The sequence below is a fragment of the Muntiacus reevesi genome, chromosome 16, assembly GCF_963930625.1.
Source record: "Muntiacus reevesi chromosome 16, mMunRee1.1, whole genome shotgun sequence".
Taxonomy (NCBI): domain Eukaryota; kingdom Metazoa; phylum Chordata; class Mammalia; order Artiodactyla; family Cervidae; genus Muntiacus; species Muntiacus reevesi.
Window position 1 is genome coordinate 14,683,999 of NC_089264.1, and position 17,012 is coordinate 14,701,010.

General features: G+C 36.0%; 1 protein-coding gene and 1 long non-coding RNA gene across 3 annotated transcripts in view; one reads left to right on the forward strand and one right to left on the reverse strand.

Moving 5' to 3' along the window:
- The window catches only part of LOC136147922 (uncharacterized), a 60,363-nt gene that overhangs the window by 43,270 nt on the left and 81 nt on the right, over positions 1-17,012 (forward strand). Inside the window, exon 2 of the long non-coding RNA XR_010659414.1 lies at positions 16,344-16,418. This is a non-coding gene — a long non-coding RNA (uncharacterized lncRNA). The remainder of the gene's footprint in view (positions 1-16,343; positions 16,419-17,012) is intronic.
- ENPEP (glutamyl aminopeptidase) overlaps positions 1-17,012 on the reverse strand; it is an 82,825-nt gene that overhangs the window by 41,655 nt on the left and 24,158 nt on the right. The window contains exons 4-10 of one of the 2 annotated variants that reach the window (XM_065907269.1): positions 13,455-13,575; positions 11,943-12,097; positions 11,679-11,792; positions 8,467-8,601; positions 6,066-6,131; positions 3,499-3,564; positions 3,212-3,363 (exon numbers count right to left, since the gene is read on the reverse strand). In XM_065907269.1, the coding sequence (XP_065763341.1) occupies positions 3,212-3,363; positions 3,499-3,564; positions 6,066-6,131; positions 8,467-8,601; positions 11,679-11,792; positions 11,943-12,097; positions 13,455-13,575 (809 nt within the window). The remainder of the gene's footprint in view (positions 1-3,211; positions 3,364-3,498; positions 3,565-6,065; positions 6,132-8,466; positions 8,602-11,678; positions 11,793-11,942; positions 12,098-13,454; positions 13,576-17,012) is intronic. The other variant, XM_065907270.1, reaches the window with a different exon arrangement.

Sequence of the window (17,012 nt, forward strand, 5' to 3'; positions counted from 1 at the left end):
AGCTTAATGTGTTGAAAATTTCCAAGAATTGATATGTCATATTTGTGAATTTTCATTTGTTATGTCCATAAAAATGTATAGAAAAGTATCTTTTAATTAGATTTATAAAGCTGTGTCTTTAGGTGTTTGTATTTGAAATTATAATTGGAATTTAATAACATTTTAAGTATTGTTGGGGGCTTCTGTGATAACTCAGTTGGTAAAGAATCTGCCTACAATGCAGGAGACCTGGGTTCAGTCCTTGGGTTGGGAAGATCCCCTGGAGAAGGGAAAGGTTACCCACTCCAGAATTCTGGCCTGGAGAATTCCACGAACTGGATGCTCCATGGGGTTGCAAAGAGTGGGACACAACTGAGGGACTTTCATTTTCACTTCACTAAGTAGTGTTCTTTAGAAGTTTCTTGTAAATGAAATATACAAAATAATTTGATTGGTTGAGTTTGTCATTGTTAAAATGTTTGGGAGAATTTCATTTATGCATTGTAAATTAAAAAATCCTCAATCAAAAACTAGAAAAACTGCTATTGAAAAGCCACAGTCTCCTCCACCCTACCCACAGGCCAGCACCTCTCTCAGAAGCACCCTCTTTTAAATGCTTCTGGTTTTAGTTCTTCGGATGTCTAATCCTGTAACTGTAAATACCTCTGTATTATTTAGGTAGTATTTATTAACTCACCCACGAAAGAGGGTGATTTAATTCACTTTCACTGCTTTCTTTTTCATTCTCCCTTTAACAGGTAGAGTGATTTCTATTAACTCACATCATGACCAGCTTCAGGCTGCTGGCATAATATCTCTGAGTTGGGATTAAAACCAGCTTCAGTCCACCTCTGAATCAGTATCCCAACACTCTTCCACCTTTTCTTCCTTTTCCACCTCCTTTCTTCTGTCAATTATTTTTTTTTTCCTTGTTACAGTGTTAAAACTGTTTATATGTACAATCTAACCTGCCAGCAGAACAAAATTTTAACATGTTATCCATTGGTTGATTATAAAAAAACTAAAAGACAATAAATAACATATATGGAGTTATGCTGTATACCTATTGTTGGCCAAGAAGTGTGTTGGAGTTATATTTCCTTTTCTATGGTTTGATTTCATGGCTCTTGAGTCACTTAAGTAAAACTTTCCCCTAACATCTTTTTTTATAAGGGTAAAGTAGTCTCCTTTTTGGGCTTCCCAGGTAGATCAGTGGTAAAGTATCCACCGGCCAGCGCAAGAGACTCCTTTTCCTTATACTTTATCAGTGGCATAAAATCATTCTACCTGCTTCTTTTTTTTTTTGGGGGGGGGGTGTCACAATTTTTACATACGGCCTTGATTTTTTTTTCTAATTTTTCTTCGTTATAGTTGACCAAACTGATAGGCCTTCACCAACTCCTCAATTTTGCCATCCTCCCAATCATACTGTCTTTTTTCCTGCAGATCACCTAACTCAGCTCCAGTCCTCCTGGGGCACTGGGAGCCCACTGGATGGCTACTGATCTGCATTTCCTTTCTTGGATCTCCTAGGACAGATACACTGTTTCCTGGATCCTGTGTCTTCCTGTTTTTATATATTCATTTTTTTCTCTCCCTGCTCCAGTTTGCCTAGAGTGTAACCTTAGTAACTTTCTAAGTGCTGTGTGGAAAGCATTTTCTGGGGCTGCATGTCAGAAAATGTCTTCACTATGCTGCTACACTTGGTTTAGGGACTGGGTAGAGAATCAGAGGTTGAAAATATTTTTTGCACCTACATTTTAAATGTCTGCTTTATTTTCTTGTGTTCAGAGCTGTTGTGAAGAATTCTAATGTCACAGTAACTCATGTACCCTTATTCTCTGAAATTTCATGAGGCTGTAGCTAAGTATGTTTTGGTTTTTACCATTTTGTACTGTGTACTCAATGGGGCTTTTTAATCAGAATCCTTGTGTCTTTTATTATTTCTTTGATATAATATGCCTATTAAGTTTCTCTGTTTTCCTTTTTTGAGAGACTTCTATTAGTTGGTGCTAGGTTTTTTTCATATTTATCTTCTCTTTCACATTTACCAGTTCTGTGTATGCTTGTCCTGTACTTTTAGAGAATTCTCCAAATTTATTTCTAATTGGTCTATTAATTTCTTTGACAACTGAAATTTTAATCTTTCATAGCTCTTTTATATTTTTAGTTTGTCCTTTCAAAAACAATCTGCTCTTAGTTAATGTGTATAAGAGCTTTGATCTCAATATATTTCATAAATTTATTTTTTATTTCGATTATGTCTCTTATTGAGATGGGTTTATTGTTTGTTCATGTGAGATTTCAACTTTTATGTTTTTAGATTTTTTTCATGCATCTTGTTATCTTTGATCGTTCATTCATGTTTAAGAAAGAAGGACTAAATTGATTATTCTTGGTGTCTTGTATGTAACCCCCCTACTGTTGAGAAGAGAGGTATATTTTTGAGACAGACTTCTCCGCTGAACAGGAAGTCTGACTAGAGGCTCTGTGTATGTGTGAGTGGAGCTGGCTGCTCCAGCCCGTTCATCCTACAAATGCCACAAGGAGGAAAGCTTTAGTCTGCGTGCACCAACCAAGTGGAAATTCTTAGCTCTCCTCCACTGTTTTAGTCAATTTGTTCAGAAAATAAAAAAAGCCCTCTGGGTTTTTGCTGGGTCATTGACAGACTTTTGAGAGCTCTGTGCAGAGGAGAGAATGGCAGTCAGTGAAGGGAAAGTGGAGGGAGAGGGGTCTGGCTAACACAGTGGTTCTGAGTGCAGACTTCATAACTGCCCTACTTCCCACCTCACCTCTCACACCTGCCGCGCACTCTGAGTGCTGACTCTGAGCCCAGGCCCATCTAGGGCAGGGGAACTCAGCTGCCAGCTCTGCTCAAGTCTCCTCCTCTGGCTGCACCCTCTCAGTTTGTTTTCTGTCTATATCCCTCCCTCTGCTTTTCTTCATCTAGGAGTCTATCATGCACTTAGCCCTTCCTCTCTGCTTTCTTTACGTCTCTGAGTTTATTTCTTTTAGTATTTCTATTTCCTTATTCAATCACTTCTGGGAAGAATAAGACTTGCGTGCACATGCTCAATCCACCATTTTGAATCCAGAGATGACTGAGCTACTTCTAAATGTCTTTATTTCCATAAAGACACTGTGCTTATGAATCAGGTACCGAAGAACAAGTTCTAAATGAATTGCCAGTATTTCCATCAAATTTCCCCTGAAGTGCATTATAGAGTCGTACCCAAAAGCTGAATGTGGCTCAGAAGAATTAGCTCTCGAGTCCAACAGAAAACGTTTCTGTGTGATGTTCTTCATATTGTCCACATTAAGTACAGGGTAACCCATCTGATTGGTCCAGGTGTCCATTACTTCTTTCACTGGGAGATTACTTGCCTAAGATTTAAAAAAAAATAGAGAATAATCAATCAACAAATAAGGGGAGATAAAAGGATAGAATAAGCAGATAAAGAAATGATTGATAAATCATTTGTTAATCAAAGAAATTTTTGAGGATATACTTCTCATTACCTCTTCAAGTGCTTCCCAGAAATCTGAAGTTTTGGCATTCTGAAATTTGTATTTTTTCAAGTAATTCTGCATGTGAAAGATAAATATTTTAGAAGTCAATGTTTGCTTTTTCCATACTTTCACAACATCAGTGAGCCGTTCAACAATCTCATTCTAATGTATAATATAGCAAGTATACCTAGAATGAAAATCGAATGATATTCTGTATGTAAAACATTTCATAACCTATAAAAACACTGTACAAATAATGATTTATTTGTAAAGCATGAGAAATACTTTTTATTATTAATGAGATAATTTTTTTTTAGTCTAATGGAATTGTGAACAGGAGAGGAAAAGTTTAATTTTTTCAGGATATACAATGCGAGGTACTTAAGGACAGTTGAGTGTTCAGCAGACAGTCAACAGACCGTAACATTTTTGATCTGCTAGGGAAAGAAGACTCATGATTCTATGATGTTCACTTACTAGTGTTAAACTGTCCACTACCAGCTGTATCCCTTACCTTTATTTACACCAGTACTGCTTTCTCATCTCAGACCCTAGACGGCCCCATCACTCATGAGTGGTTTAAGTGATATGCAAAGATAAAAACTGGTAAGCTTGGCTCTAAGCCAGGGCTCTCAGCAAACTTCTTCCATAAAAAGCTGTAAAGATTTTAAGTGTTGTGAGCCATATAAGTCTCTGTCACAACTACCCAACTCTGCCTCCATAGCCCCAAAGCAGCCAAGATAATATGTAAGTGAGTAATCAAGGCTGTTTTCCAGTGAAGCATTATTTATGCACTAATATTTGACTTCCATGAAATGTTCACATGTCATGAAATATGCTTCTTTTGATTTTTTCCAGCCATTTAAAAATGTAGAAATGATTTTCATTTGCAGACCTTACAAAAATGGGCGGTGGACTGGATTTGACCCACAAGCTATAGGAGTAGTTTGCAGACTTTTGTTCTAAAGAAATGAATATACAGTCTTTGGAATAATAATAATGATGATGATGATAATGGATAAATTGGGAAAATTACCTTATAAAATGTAAGCCTTCGTTTTTCAAATATTTTTACAATGCAAATACAAAATATTTTTAACTAGAAGGTTCCCCATTTTGTCAGTTCTGGTCCCCAAACCTCTCTGCATATGAGTTTTCAGGGATACTGTGATATCCCTAAAGAAAATACCTAGTCTTCTAATCTCATAATTGGGCACTGCTTGTGGTTCTCCAGGAAACCTGCCAAAATTCCCACTGTAATCACTTCTCTGTTATGCTCTAGAATTGTCCTGTTTAAAATATGGATGTCTTTGATGGAAACAGAACCTTCTTAAGTGGTCTTTGAGTCTTCAAAGAAAATAAACCAGTGGTTGACTTTGCACATATCATTTTCACTCTAAGTTGCTCAAACTTTCAAGAGGTGCTATACCTAAGTCATGTTATCTTCTAAGTTCCTTTTTTTAGCCATGGAGAGATAAAACAATACTAGCAGGACTGCTCCAAGATACCTGGGAGAGGGTTGAAACCAGTTTGAAACGCTGCCTTCATATTTGTTCTTTTGGTTGGCTGACTGCTCAGCACTGCCACTGGAGGGCAGGCAAAGGAAGGGAGAGGAAATGAGAGTCACAGGTTCTTGATCTAATTCACTCCAGAGTTTTATGTAGGTCATCTTTCTTAGTAAAATAATTGGACACTTGAAATAGTAATAATTATAATCATAGCTACCTGTTAATGATGATTTTTAGTGAATAGTTTCTGCTTAAAATTAATTTCAAGGAACTTCCTTGTATATTCACAGTGTCTTGTATGGAGAAGCATGCAATCTTGAGACTGAAAGGAACCTTAAATACTATTTTATACGACTCACATTTTGGGGGTGAAGGAAACTGGTGTCTAGAGAGAAGAGATTTGCCTGAGATTACAGTGAAGAGACTTCTGAGTCCTGGATCAGTTTGTGTGGTTTTCATCACGGCTGTTACTGGCTTTTAAGTCAGTTTCTTGCTTCTTCTGAGTGAGAGGATTGCAGCCTATAGTATACTAAAAGTAACTCATTTTATCTAGATTAGTGCTTTTGAATATTCTATACTGACATTTTCTTCTTCACTTTGAATAATCACAATATAGTCATTCTAGTCAAAAGTTCATGATGACCTAGATCGCTGGATAATAGTCCCTCACTTGTTACTGGTAAGCACAAAATGAAAGTGTTTCTATTACTAATATCTTAGGAAGGGAAAGGACATTTTCCAAGCCCTAACCCTGTAAAGGATATCAAAAATAACTAAGTAATCTGTTTAACTTCTCTGTGAAACGTGTGCTAAGTGACAGTTACAGACACAATGTAGGTAACAGACTGTATGTGAAATCACTTTTTTTGAGTTTGCAATATTATCTATTCCTGAACAAGGAAAGTAAAAGTAAAAGGGGAATTGTCCTTAATCACATATCTTAACGTTCATCAGTCACATGCCAATGTAGTTTTTTAATAGTATTAAAAGTAATTAAAAAAAAAAAAAGAAAGAAAAATGAAAAGAAAAAAAAATAAAATAAAAATAAATAAAAGTAATAAATCATACCTGACATCCTGCTTGAAATTTCTCTGGTGTTATCCAGTTTTCAAGCATTCTCAGAATGGAAGCTCCCTATGATGTAAAAGAATGGCAAGAAAAACTAATATAGGATATATAAAAGAAACAAATATCAGTGATGTCTACTGGGACTAGTATCTCATGATCATATTTGTGGGATAATGTCTTCAAGATGACTCTGCTAAATGGTTATCAATCTGTGATTCTAGGGTGAAAATACCATCTGGCATACCCCCATATCTATGCTTCTAAAATAACTAAAAGGCAGGGAAAAAAGGATACAAGGGCCATCCTTCCAGAAACCTAAGATTCAAATAATTATTGCACTTCGCCACATGAACCAGTAGATGGGGCTTTCCTGATGAAAGAGAAACTTGGGGAGGGGAAAGTATCAAGTCATCTTCTTTGAACAAAGAAAGCAATTTCAGGATAAAATTCTGGCTACTTCTTAGGTATATGGAATATTTGGAGAACTTATATTTAACAGAGGGGAGTAAATAGTTGAGGGATTAATCAGGTCATATAGTTCAATATAGATTAGACATATGATTTCTAATATAGATTAGACATATGATTTCTAATATAGATTAGACATATAATTTACTGAAGCCCAGGTATCTCAGTGGTAAAGAACCCGCCTGCCAGTGCAGGAGACACAAGAGACGCAAGTTTAACCCCTGGGCTGGGAAGATTCCCTGGAGAAGGAAATGGCAACCCACTCCAGTATTCTTGCTGGAAAATCCCATGGACAGCGGAGCTTGGCGAGTCTATGGAATCACAAAGAGTCAGACACAACTGAGCACTATCCACACACGAAGACGTATAATTTAGGCATAAAATGCTTCTCTTCCAAAATGGTTTATCTCACTTGGTTTTATTTAGTCTGAAGCATCTGATGAATACCTCTGCTCTCTACTTGCTTTTCATATGTTATAAGATTAACTCTAAAACACTTTATTGGTAGATTTAAAGGGCTTCCTGGTGACTTAGTAGTAAAGAATCTACCTGCCACTGCAGGAGACCTGGGTTCATTCCCTGTGTTGGGAAGATCCCCTGGAAAAGGAAATGACATCCCACATCAATATTCTTGCCTGGGAAACCCCATGGACAGAGGAGCCTGGCGGGCTATAATCCATGGGGTTGTAAAGAGTCGGACACGACTTAGTGACTAAACAATAACAATAGCCAAAATATATTTAAAAATCAATTTTCAAGTAGCTGACCAGAGAAACATTGCTTACTCATTTAAATTAGCAATTTTTACTGTAATTTATTAAAATATAAGTTATTTTTGTACCTAGTGGAAGGCTAAAGGCTTAGAAACATGTATTTATCTCTGACCTAATACCTTAAACCCATGGAATATCTGGGACTTAGGAAGGTCATTTAATAAATATAAATGTCTCTCCATGAATTATTAGAATATACTATAAGTAGATTCAAATTTTTCATTTTAACTGAACAATAAAAAGAATCATTGACAATGTAAAAGAAAAACGAATAAAGGAAGCCTAAAAATGCCATGAAAATATATGAGAGGGAAAGTCAAAAAATACGATGCTGTAAGCTTCAAATACTAATATATGGTATTTTTCACTCAAGCCAATTTTATCTACTATTCATTTTAATAATTATCATAGTCTGTCTTAAATAAAACTTTGGGTATCACCTAGAACAATAAAATGTATTAGTTTACAGTGGTTTTTGGACAACTTAGTATAGTCGGCAAACTTAAGAAGCTGAGGTAGAAAACTGACTAAAATATGCTGCATACAGGTGTGGAATATGTTTTCAGGAGAAGCTACAGAAGAAAAACTTGTAAGAGAAAATGGGTAGCATGGAACTTTGGGTCACTATGGATTTTCAACACCTTTCATAGGATTTTAGTGGATAAAGATGCCGCATCTATCACATGCTAACAAAAGTCATTCATCTTTAAATCTTATATGAAACCAGATGAAAGTAATTCCTTAAATGGACTTGGATTTAAGTACTTACTGGAAGCATTCTACTAGGAAAGGTGTCCATGTATATGGCATTTCTCATTGACTACAGAAAAAGATTTATTGTCATTCAAATAATCAAATCAAATAATTTTAAATTGGATGTTTAAAGTATAAATGTTCAGTTATCAGAATGAGAGCCATTTTTAGCAAAAGTGAAAAGAGAAACTTTAAAAAAATCTGATTCAGAATTCTGTGACAATGACCAGCATTGATCATTTCCACTCAAAATTGCAAACTGTGGAATATTCAGCACTGGAATAAGTTCTTCACTATTTCTCCAAACCCATTAACATAATCTAACCATTCATACCATTTTTAGGCATTTGCTAAGGAAAAAGCCATTAAACAGGAAGACATTCAAAACAGTGTCATATTTTCCCCACCTTACTATAGGAAATTCCATCAAAAACAGATGTTATTTCATCAGGAGTTGTCACAGTGACTACAATTGGGTGTGAAGATATCAAAGAATCATCCTCTTGCACAGGTAATACATCGTCAAGTATCATCTGATCACGCTGAAATGACAATGAACCAAAGAAATATAGCACTTTATACTGGTTTATATATAAAAATATTTATATAATAAAGATTGACTCATGTTATTTAAAGCAAGCATTAGGTGGTCAACTAATCACATTTGGCATTGATTTTTCTACACTGATTCCATTCCCTTCCCCTACATATAATTCCTTTGACTTTTCCCCTATATGGCTGGCCAAAAAGACACAAGCATTTATAAATTGTTTCTGCTATTTCTGTATGTCTTTCAGACATGTGTCAAACTTCTCAGGCTCTATTTCCATATCAGCGCAACAGGAATGATGGTATATCACCTCACAAATTAGTCTGAGAAGTAAGGAAGAATGTTGATTTGCCAAAAAAGGATGTTTTAGGCTTCTTTTCTGACAACTAATCATTAGAATTTGGATTATTCATTATTGAAGAAAATACCAACTTTTGCATTAGTTCTAATAGTTACCTTCTCATTCCAACCCTAGGTTTTCACAGCAAAATAGAGTGGTTGAGAGGTCTAGCCCTATAGTCAAACTTTGTGGGTTCAAAGCTCATTATCTCGACATGTAAGTTTAAGTAATTTCCCTCACTCATTAAATAGGAGTAATGATGGCAGCTACTTTTCAGAAATGTGCAGAGGATTTAATGAGACAATGCATGCAAGCATTGGACATAGTACCTGGCACAGAGTGAAATCTTAACACATTAGCTCCTATAATCATTTTGATCCTTAATTAGTTAGAATCTGAAATCTAGCTCTAATAAGCACTGCTAATAAAAAATCAAAAGCTTTATTGGTCTTACTTAATCAAAAAATATTTCCAAAAGGGAGCATGCTATATTAGTTTACATTTTCCAAGTTTGCAAATTCCATTAATAATAGGCAGGATACTATTGTCAAATGATGACTGTCAATCAAGGTAATTTGATTTAAATTTTAATTTTTGTGCCCCTAAAATGTTTTGATAAGAAGAAAGAATCTTATTCTCATCGATAAATTTGACTCTAGTCTTGGTTGTGTTACCAATTGTCTATGTAATATTGCAAACTTATATTACCTTCCTGGGCATCAGAGTTTTCACCTGTGAAATGAGGCTCCTCTATTGTGGTACTTAGCACGCTTTCTTACAATGCATCTTTGTTCATCTATCCCCTCCACCATCAGACCCTAAATTGGGAGATTTTATAAGGGCAGGAAGTGTGTGTGTTTTAGTTAGTTTTGGGTCCTCTATAGTGTTCATTGAATGGAGAATGAATGAATGGATGAAGAATGAATGAGTTGGATCATATGATTACATTTCATTTAAGAACTGAATACTAAATTCTTATAATATTTAATTGGTGTTTTTGAAACATTAAAAATTAAATGTTAAAATATTACATATTATATTATGCATAATATAGTAATATTAAAATGTTATAATTTCTTATACCTTGATATACAGAGGGTTACTTTATAAAAAGTAAAGGAAAAAATGGCTTTTCATTTATATAGTTTAATTTCAATAAATTACAAAATCAGCATTTTTCAACATAAATGAATGGTCTTCAGCTAGGAGAATTTTGTCCAAGTGACATATGAAAATATGTGGGGAAATTTGGGGTTTTACAACTGGGATGGAGAGTTACTCGAATCTAGTAGATACAGGCCAGGGATGCTGCTAAATAGCCTACAATACACAGAACACCCCCCACAACAAAGAAATATCTGGCCCAATAGTTCCAGATGAGAAATCCTGATGTAAATTAAATTTTAAGGAAGCAATTGTTGCAAATTAATTTTTTAGTTTTTTTTTAAATTTATTTTTATTAGTTGGAGGCTAATTACTTTACAATATTGTAGTGGTTTTAGTTTTTAAACCAGGTTGTGCAAACTTAAAGAAGTTTGAAGGCAATGGCAACCCACTCCACTACTCTTGCCTGGAAAATCCCATGGACGGAGGAGCCTAGAGGGCTACAGTCCATGGGGTTGCGAAGAGTCAGACACGACTGAACGACTTCACTTTCACTTTTCACTTTCATGCACTGGAGAAGGAAATGGCAACCCACTCCAGGGTTCTTGCCTGGAGAATCCCAGGGACGGGGGAGCCTGGTGGGCTGCCGTCTGTGGGGTCGCACAGAGACGGACACGACTGACGTGACTTAGCCACAGTGCAAACGTAAAGGACCTCAAGCATATACTGGTCTTCTCATTCTGTCCAGTAGAGGGCAGTGGTCTATACAATAGACAACCTTCTGTAACGCTTCTTTCACACGTCTACATGCTTAATACTTTTATATACACAGACTGATAAGCCTGGTGGCTTGCGATGTGTAAAGCATCTGCATGCAATGTGGGAGACCCGGGTTTGATTCCTGGATCGGGAAGATACCCTGGAGATACTTACACCATCTAAATATACTTGAAAACAGATATAGCTTTTCAGGAAACAATATGAGTTCATAGAAGCCTCTGTTCCGGGCTCCTCGGGGACACACAGTATAATAATAGTAATTACCTGTACATTTTTCTGGGCGCTTTTTAGCTTACAAGATAGAGAACAATGTTCTTCTTTAATGGAAGATAGAACGGCCTTAGAGAAACTATGTAACTTTTTCAAGGTCACATTCCCTGTAACACACCTTAAAATGATGCATCCAGGATTTAAACCTGAGTCTAACTACTAAGTTTATGTGCTTATCTTTTTGCCACATCATTTCAGCAAACTGTGTAAGGGAAGTCATTTATAAAATTAGGCTTAGACGTTTTTCAAAGGGTTACAACTACAGGCACTTTCTTGAACACAGAGTTCACACGGTTTAAGGTAGATATTTTTGCCTGCCTTGGCGTATGTTCTTGAATGACTCTACCTGCGGCATCCGAGGCTTGTGGTGTTCAACTGCTCTCTGGTGCTTGGGTGTAGGCTCTGAGCATGGTGTAGTCACTGGAGCCAGCTGGCTCCACCCCATCCTCCCAGTGCAATTCCCAGTTCAGTACTGCACGTGGTCCCCAACTCAGGGCCTTTGTCATAGTCCAAAGTCTCCAGTCTGCTTGGCATGAGGATAATAGAGATTTGAAATGTATGTGTTTCAAGCTCACCATTCGCCAGTCTGTTTCTGCATGGTCTACTCCCAGGTACTCAAAGAAGGAAGCAAATCCTTCATTTAGCCACAAGTCTTCCCACCATTCCATGGTCACGATATTTCCAAACCACTGAAATTATAAGTAATAAAGAGATAGTTAAATTTCCCATGCCTGTGGTACAGAGGCCTAGGAATTTGCAATGACATAGAAGTAGCAGACATCATACTCAGCATTTACTTCCTGCTCTATTTCTCCCTAGTTGATGCTAAGGCTCTCTACCTGATGCACAAGCTCATGGGCTATCACAGCGGCCACCCTCTGCTGGTTTGATGAGGCGGATTCTTTAGGGTCATAAAGCAGGTTTGTTTCTCTGTAAGTGATGAGTCCCCAGTTCTCCATAGCCCCAGTGCCGAAATCCGGAATAGCAATTTTATCTATGGAAAAAGAGTGCAGTGAGAAACACATTCTTTCCATTTTGTTCATAACATTTCTTACCAAATTAAGTTCTTTAGATGAATGTTTTTTAACAGGCTAAAAATAATTTCTCAGAGTGAAAAACAATCATCTATTTGTATAAACTTTTTAGTCTTTAATGTGCTCAAAATTTCCATGGAACTTTTCCTGTTGACTCCAGAAATCAGTGTCTTTTATTTTTTAAGAATATGATTGGCAATGCTCTTTTCAAGTCCTCTATAATTTTATGTCTTTGGTTTCTTTCTGTATTTCATTTTTATTTGCTTTTTTACCATGACTTTCATTTAGATAATACCAAGCTTCTGTTTTGGAGGATATGCTGTAAGGAATAAATTGGTGAGAATTCTACTTTCCAGATTATCATGGGTGGTACAAGAGAAATAAACAGAAAAAGACTTTTAAATTAATGTGCTTAATATTTTATTAGATACTATGCTGATTTTTGTGAAGTATTTCTCTTCCTGTCTCCTTCTCTGATAGTTGTGAAGCAATCAAAAGAAAGGGGGGAGGAGCTTCCACAAAGTTTTTCAGAGCCACAGCCATTCCCATGTAGAGAATTTGGCATACCAGTTGCTTTGCATTGGTAATTTATTAAAGTAAGGGCAGAAATAGAAAAAGAGAAGTCAGTTGTTGGTTGGTTGGTTTTTTGTTGTTGTCTTCATTTCATCCCTACAGTCATCTGTATGGGTGTTACATTTACAGTCTTTGCTTATACCACTTGAACTTACTAATAAAGTGTTTCTGTTACTGATAGATGTATCATCCACACCATTTTGATTATAACACTGTTTTTATTTTCAAAAGAAAACATGTTCCCCCATCCTTCATATTAGAAAAAATATTTACAGTAGGAGCACCAGCTCATTTTAACTGCTGGAGAATCTAGAATTAGTCTTCTACAACTATGGAAAGGCTGGAAGTACATAAGACTCTAACAGCAATATTTATCCCTATTATCTGTTAACTCACTGATGGTAGGAAGGCAATGTAAGCTATTGGGATGGGTATTAATTTTGAAATCAACAAATCTAGGTTGTTCATTCTGGCTCCATCATTATCAGTGTCTGTAGTTTAATCTTTATTTGGAAATAAAATACATTTATCAGGTAAGAACAGAGAATAGACATTACTCTTGGAGGAATCCAGAATGAATCTTTCAGCATCCAGTAAGTGTTAGACAAATAGTGTAGGCATATGATAAAAAGACTAACGGATAACCATTAACTCAGGATGCTAAAGGTGGAGGAAGTGAATTAACTTAGATGAAAACAAAAGCGATATTAAAAATAAGAAAATAAAAAAAAAAATGGTTCTCACCTAATTTAGGAAGAGAATAATTCATAGCAAAGTAGTCTTCAAAATAGTCAAACACACTTTTAGTTATGTTTGCAGCATATTCAGCTGTGTGCTTTTGCTCTGGCTGGACATATATAGTGAGCTATTAAAAAACAGAAAAATTCAGTGAAAATTCTTCATTTGGTAAAACACAAAAACTATGATACATGACATAGTAGAAAGAAGGTGGGCTTTGGAGCCAGAGAAGTCTAATTGAATCCCTATTCTGCATGGCCTTGGGCAAATCACTTCACATCTCTGAGACTCAGGTGTAAAGGAGAAGAATACTGCCTAACTCACTGAGTAATTTCATCAATAACTATAAATAACTAAAGACACAATGGTTGGCATAGTGTATGATATATTTGTAAAATATTATTACTTTTTTTCTACTTAGAGCATATATTGTCATCTTAGTATTTATGTATCTAGCTATGTATCTCTATGTAATTTGTGTTTGAGGAAATGAGGCATATGATTTTTCTTATCTAAAGAGCCCTTACATATTTATGCCTTTCCATTTTCCATTTATGGAAAATGCCTTTCTATTCATTGCCACCAAATTACCATTTTGATATTTTAACTGTTCTACTCTCAGAGTCTAAAATACAGTGATTCAAAATTTTCTTAAGAGGGAGGCATCTTGATAAGCTACATCTCTAAATACCCTGGATATTATTTTATGCCATGATATAATTTATAAATCAAACCAAGGATAGACTTTTTACTCCTCAGTCCTAAGCATGTATAACCCAGAGTAGCCAGCACAATATTGGAGGAGAAAAACAATAATGAAAAATTGATACTATCTGACTCCAAGACTTACTGTAATGCTACAGTAATCAAGACAGTGTGGTGTTAACAAAACAATAGAAAAATAGATCAGTACAAGACAACAGAGAGCCTAGAAATAGACCCACATAAAAATAGTCAATTGTTATTTGACAGAGGAGTAAAGGCAATACATCAGAGCACAGACAGTCTCAAGAAATGACGCTGGAATAACTGAACATCCACATGGAAAAAAGTGAATCTAGACACAGTCCTTACACCCTTCACAAATATTAGCTTAAAATTGATTGCATGCCTAAATATAAAACACAAAACTATAAAACTTCTTTAAGATAACGTAGAAAATCTATCAATAGATGATGTTGGATATGAAGGTGATTTCTTAGCTTCAAAACCAAAGGCATAATCTATGAAAGAAAAACTGATAAGCTGGGCTTCATTAAAACTTTTGCTCTGTGAAAGGCAGTGTCAAAAGAATGAGAAGATAAGGCATAGACTGGGAGGAAATATTTATGAAAGGTCCATCTGATAATTAATTATTATCCAAAATATACAAAGAACTCTTAAAACCCAATAAGAAGAAGGCAAACAACCTGATTTTAAAAAATGGGCCAAAGGCCTTAACAGACACCTCACCAGGGAAGATATACATACAGCAAGTAGGTATGTGGAAAGCTGATTCATATCATATTCATCAAGGAGATGCAAATTAAAATAACAATGAGATACCACTACAAACTTACTAAAATGCCAAAATTCAAAACGCTGACACCACCAAATGCTGATGAGGCTGTGGAACAATAGGAACTCCTATACATTGCTGATGAGAATGCAAAATGGTACAGCCACTTTGGAAGACAGTTTTGGCAGTTTCTTATAAAAATTAAACATACTTTTACCATATGGCCCAACAATTGTGCACCTTTGTATTTACCCTAAGGAGTTTAAAACACATCTTGCACAAAAATGTTTATAGCAGTAGTAGTCATAACTGCCAAAACTTGGAAGCACCCAAGATGTCTCTCATGTACCACATAAACTGTGAACAATGGAATATTATACAGTGCTAAAAAGAAATTAACTATGAAACCATCACCAAAAAAAACAGGGAGGAACCTTAAATGCATATTACTAAATGAAAGAAACCAATCTGAAAGGGCTACATACTGTATGATTCCAACTATATGACATTTTGGAAGAGTCAAAGCTATGGAGATACGTAAAGAGATGAGTGGTTGGCAGGCTGAGGGGTGAAAGGTGGAGAGATTAATAGGTAGAGCACAGATTTTTAGAGCAGTGAAAACACTCTGCATGATACAGTAATAATGGATATTTGTCATTATACATTTGTCCAAATACATAGAATAAACAACACCAAGAATGAACCCTAAGGTAAACTATGGACTTTGGGTATTATGATGGTTCAATATAGCTTCATCCTTGGTAGCAAATGTACTGTTTGGAGGAGGGGTATTAATAATGAGGAAGGATATGCATGTGTGGGAGCCAGTGGGGGGGGCAGAGCTTAAATAAAATCTTTGTACCGTCCTCTTCACTTAGTTATAAACCTAAAACTGCTCTAAGAAAGCAGTCTTTTTAACAAAGTTTGTGAGGAATTCAAGTGAACTGTATTTGTTGAACTTGAGGCCTGTTTCTAAAACCTCAAATAAAGCAAAAGATGCAGTCATTTGGTAAGTTTAAGCCTGTCTACCTAACTAGAACTGGGGCCTCATCACTTTTTAATAAGGAAAAATGAAAAATTATGCCTACTCTTTTCCTTTTTTATTATCTCAAATGCATTGTTAGTTTTGCTATTCTTTCAGGCTCACCCCTTTAGCCGTCTTTTCTTAGACGTGAAGAACTAAAGGAAAGATCCAATCATTTAAGGTGTGAGTTCCTAAAATCATTTAAATTACCAGTGCCTAGCATTCTCCCAGATACTGGGTGATTAACATTCTTGCTTTATTTGCATAAATAAAGTTGTGTTCATCTTCATCTCAAAAGCCTACAAAATTCACTCATTTATCAGCCTTTCTTTTAGATTTCATTTTTATTCATTTTTAAATTTTTGTTTTCCAGAAGAGGTGGTACATTTCCTCACTGCCACTGCCCTCCTGTTCTCTTTGTGAACAACGACAAGCATTTTCCAAGATGGTAAGTAAAGCTGGCGATCCCGTTGGTGGTCACCAAACAAAGCGAAGGTAATTGCCCCCTATGAAATCAAAACCATCATGTTCATATAGCATTACCATGTCGTAAACTGAGGTTCTCAGAATTTTTCACCGGTGAGCTGATTAGTATGTCAGGACTTCCTCAGACTTTCTGTTCTCTTCTGTTAAAAATTTCAGAAATGGTAGTTTCTCTTGACTCACTCTGCTGTTATCTACACACTCTGTACATTTATGTTGCCCATAATATTTGGAGAGTGAAAGAGGGTTAAAAAGAGGAAGAGGCGATAACAGGCAGGTCTCCCACGTTAGGTGGAGCAGTGGGGAGGAGAAAGACTGCTTTTTCTGCCAGTATGTTCTTATTGCCCATGCTGGTAGACTGACTTCCTTCAATCATAAGGCTTCTGAGACAATGTAATCAGGTTTTCCTTACTCTCCATATTTCTGTTGTCAGCAGCAACAGGAATGCAGTGTCCTTCAATAGAGTTGCGTTCATGTAAATCCAATAAAAATAAAAGTAACACCTTCTTCTTTTGTTTCTGAGAAACTCAACATCACAGAGAAGTATGTTCTGTCTTTA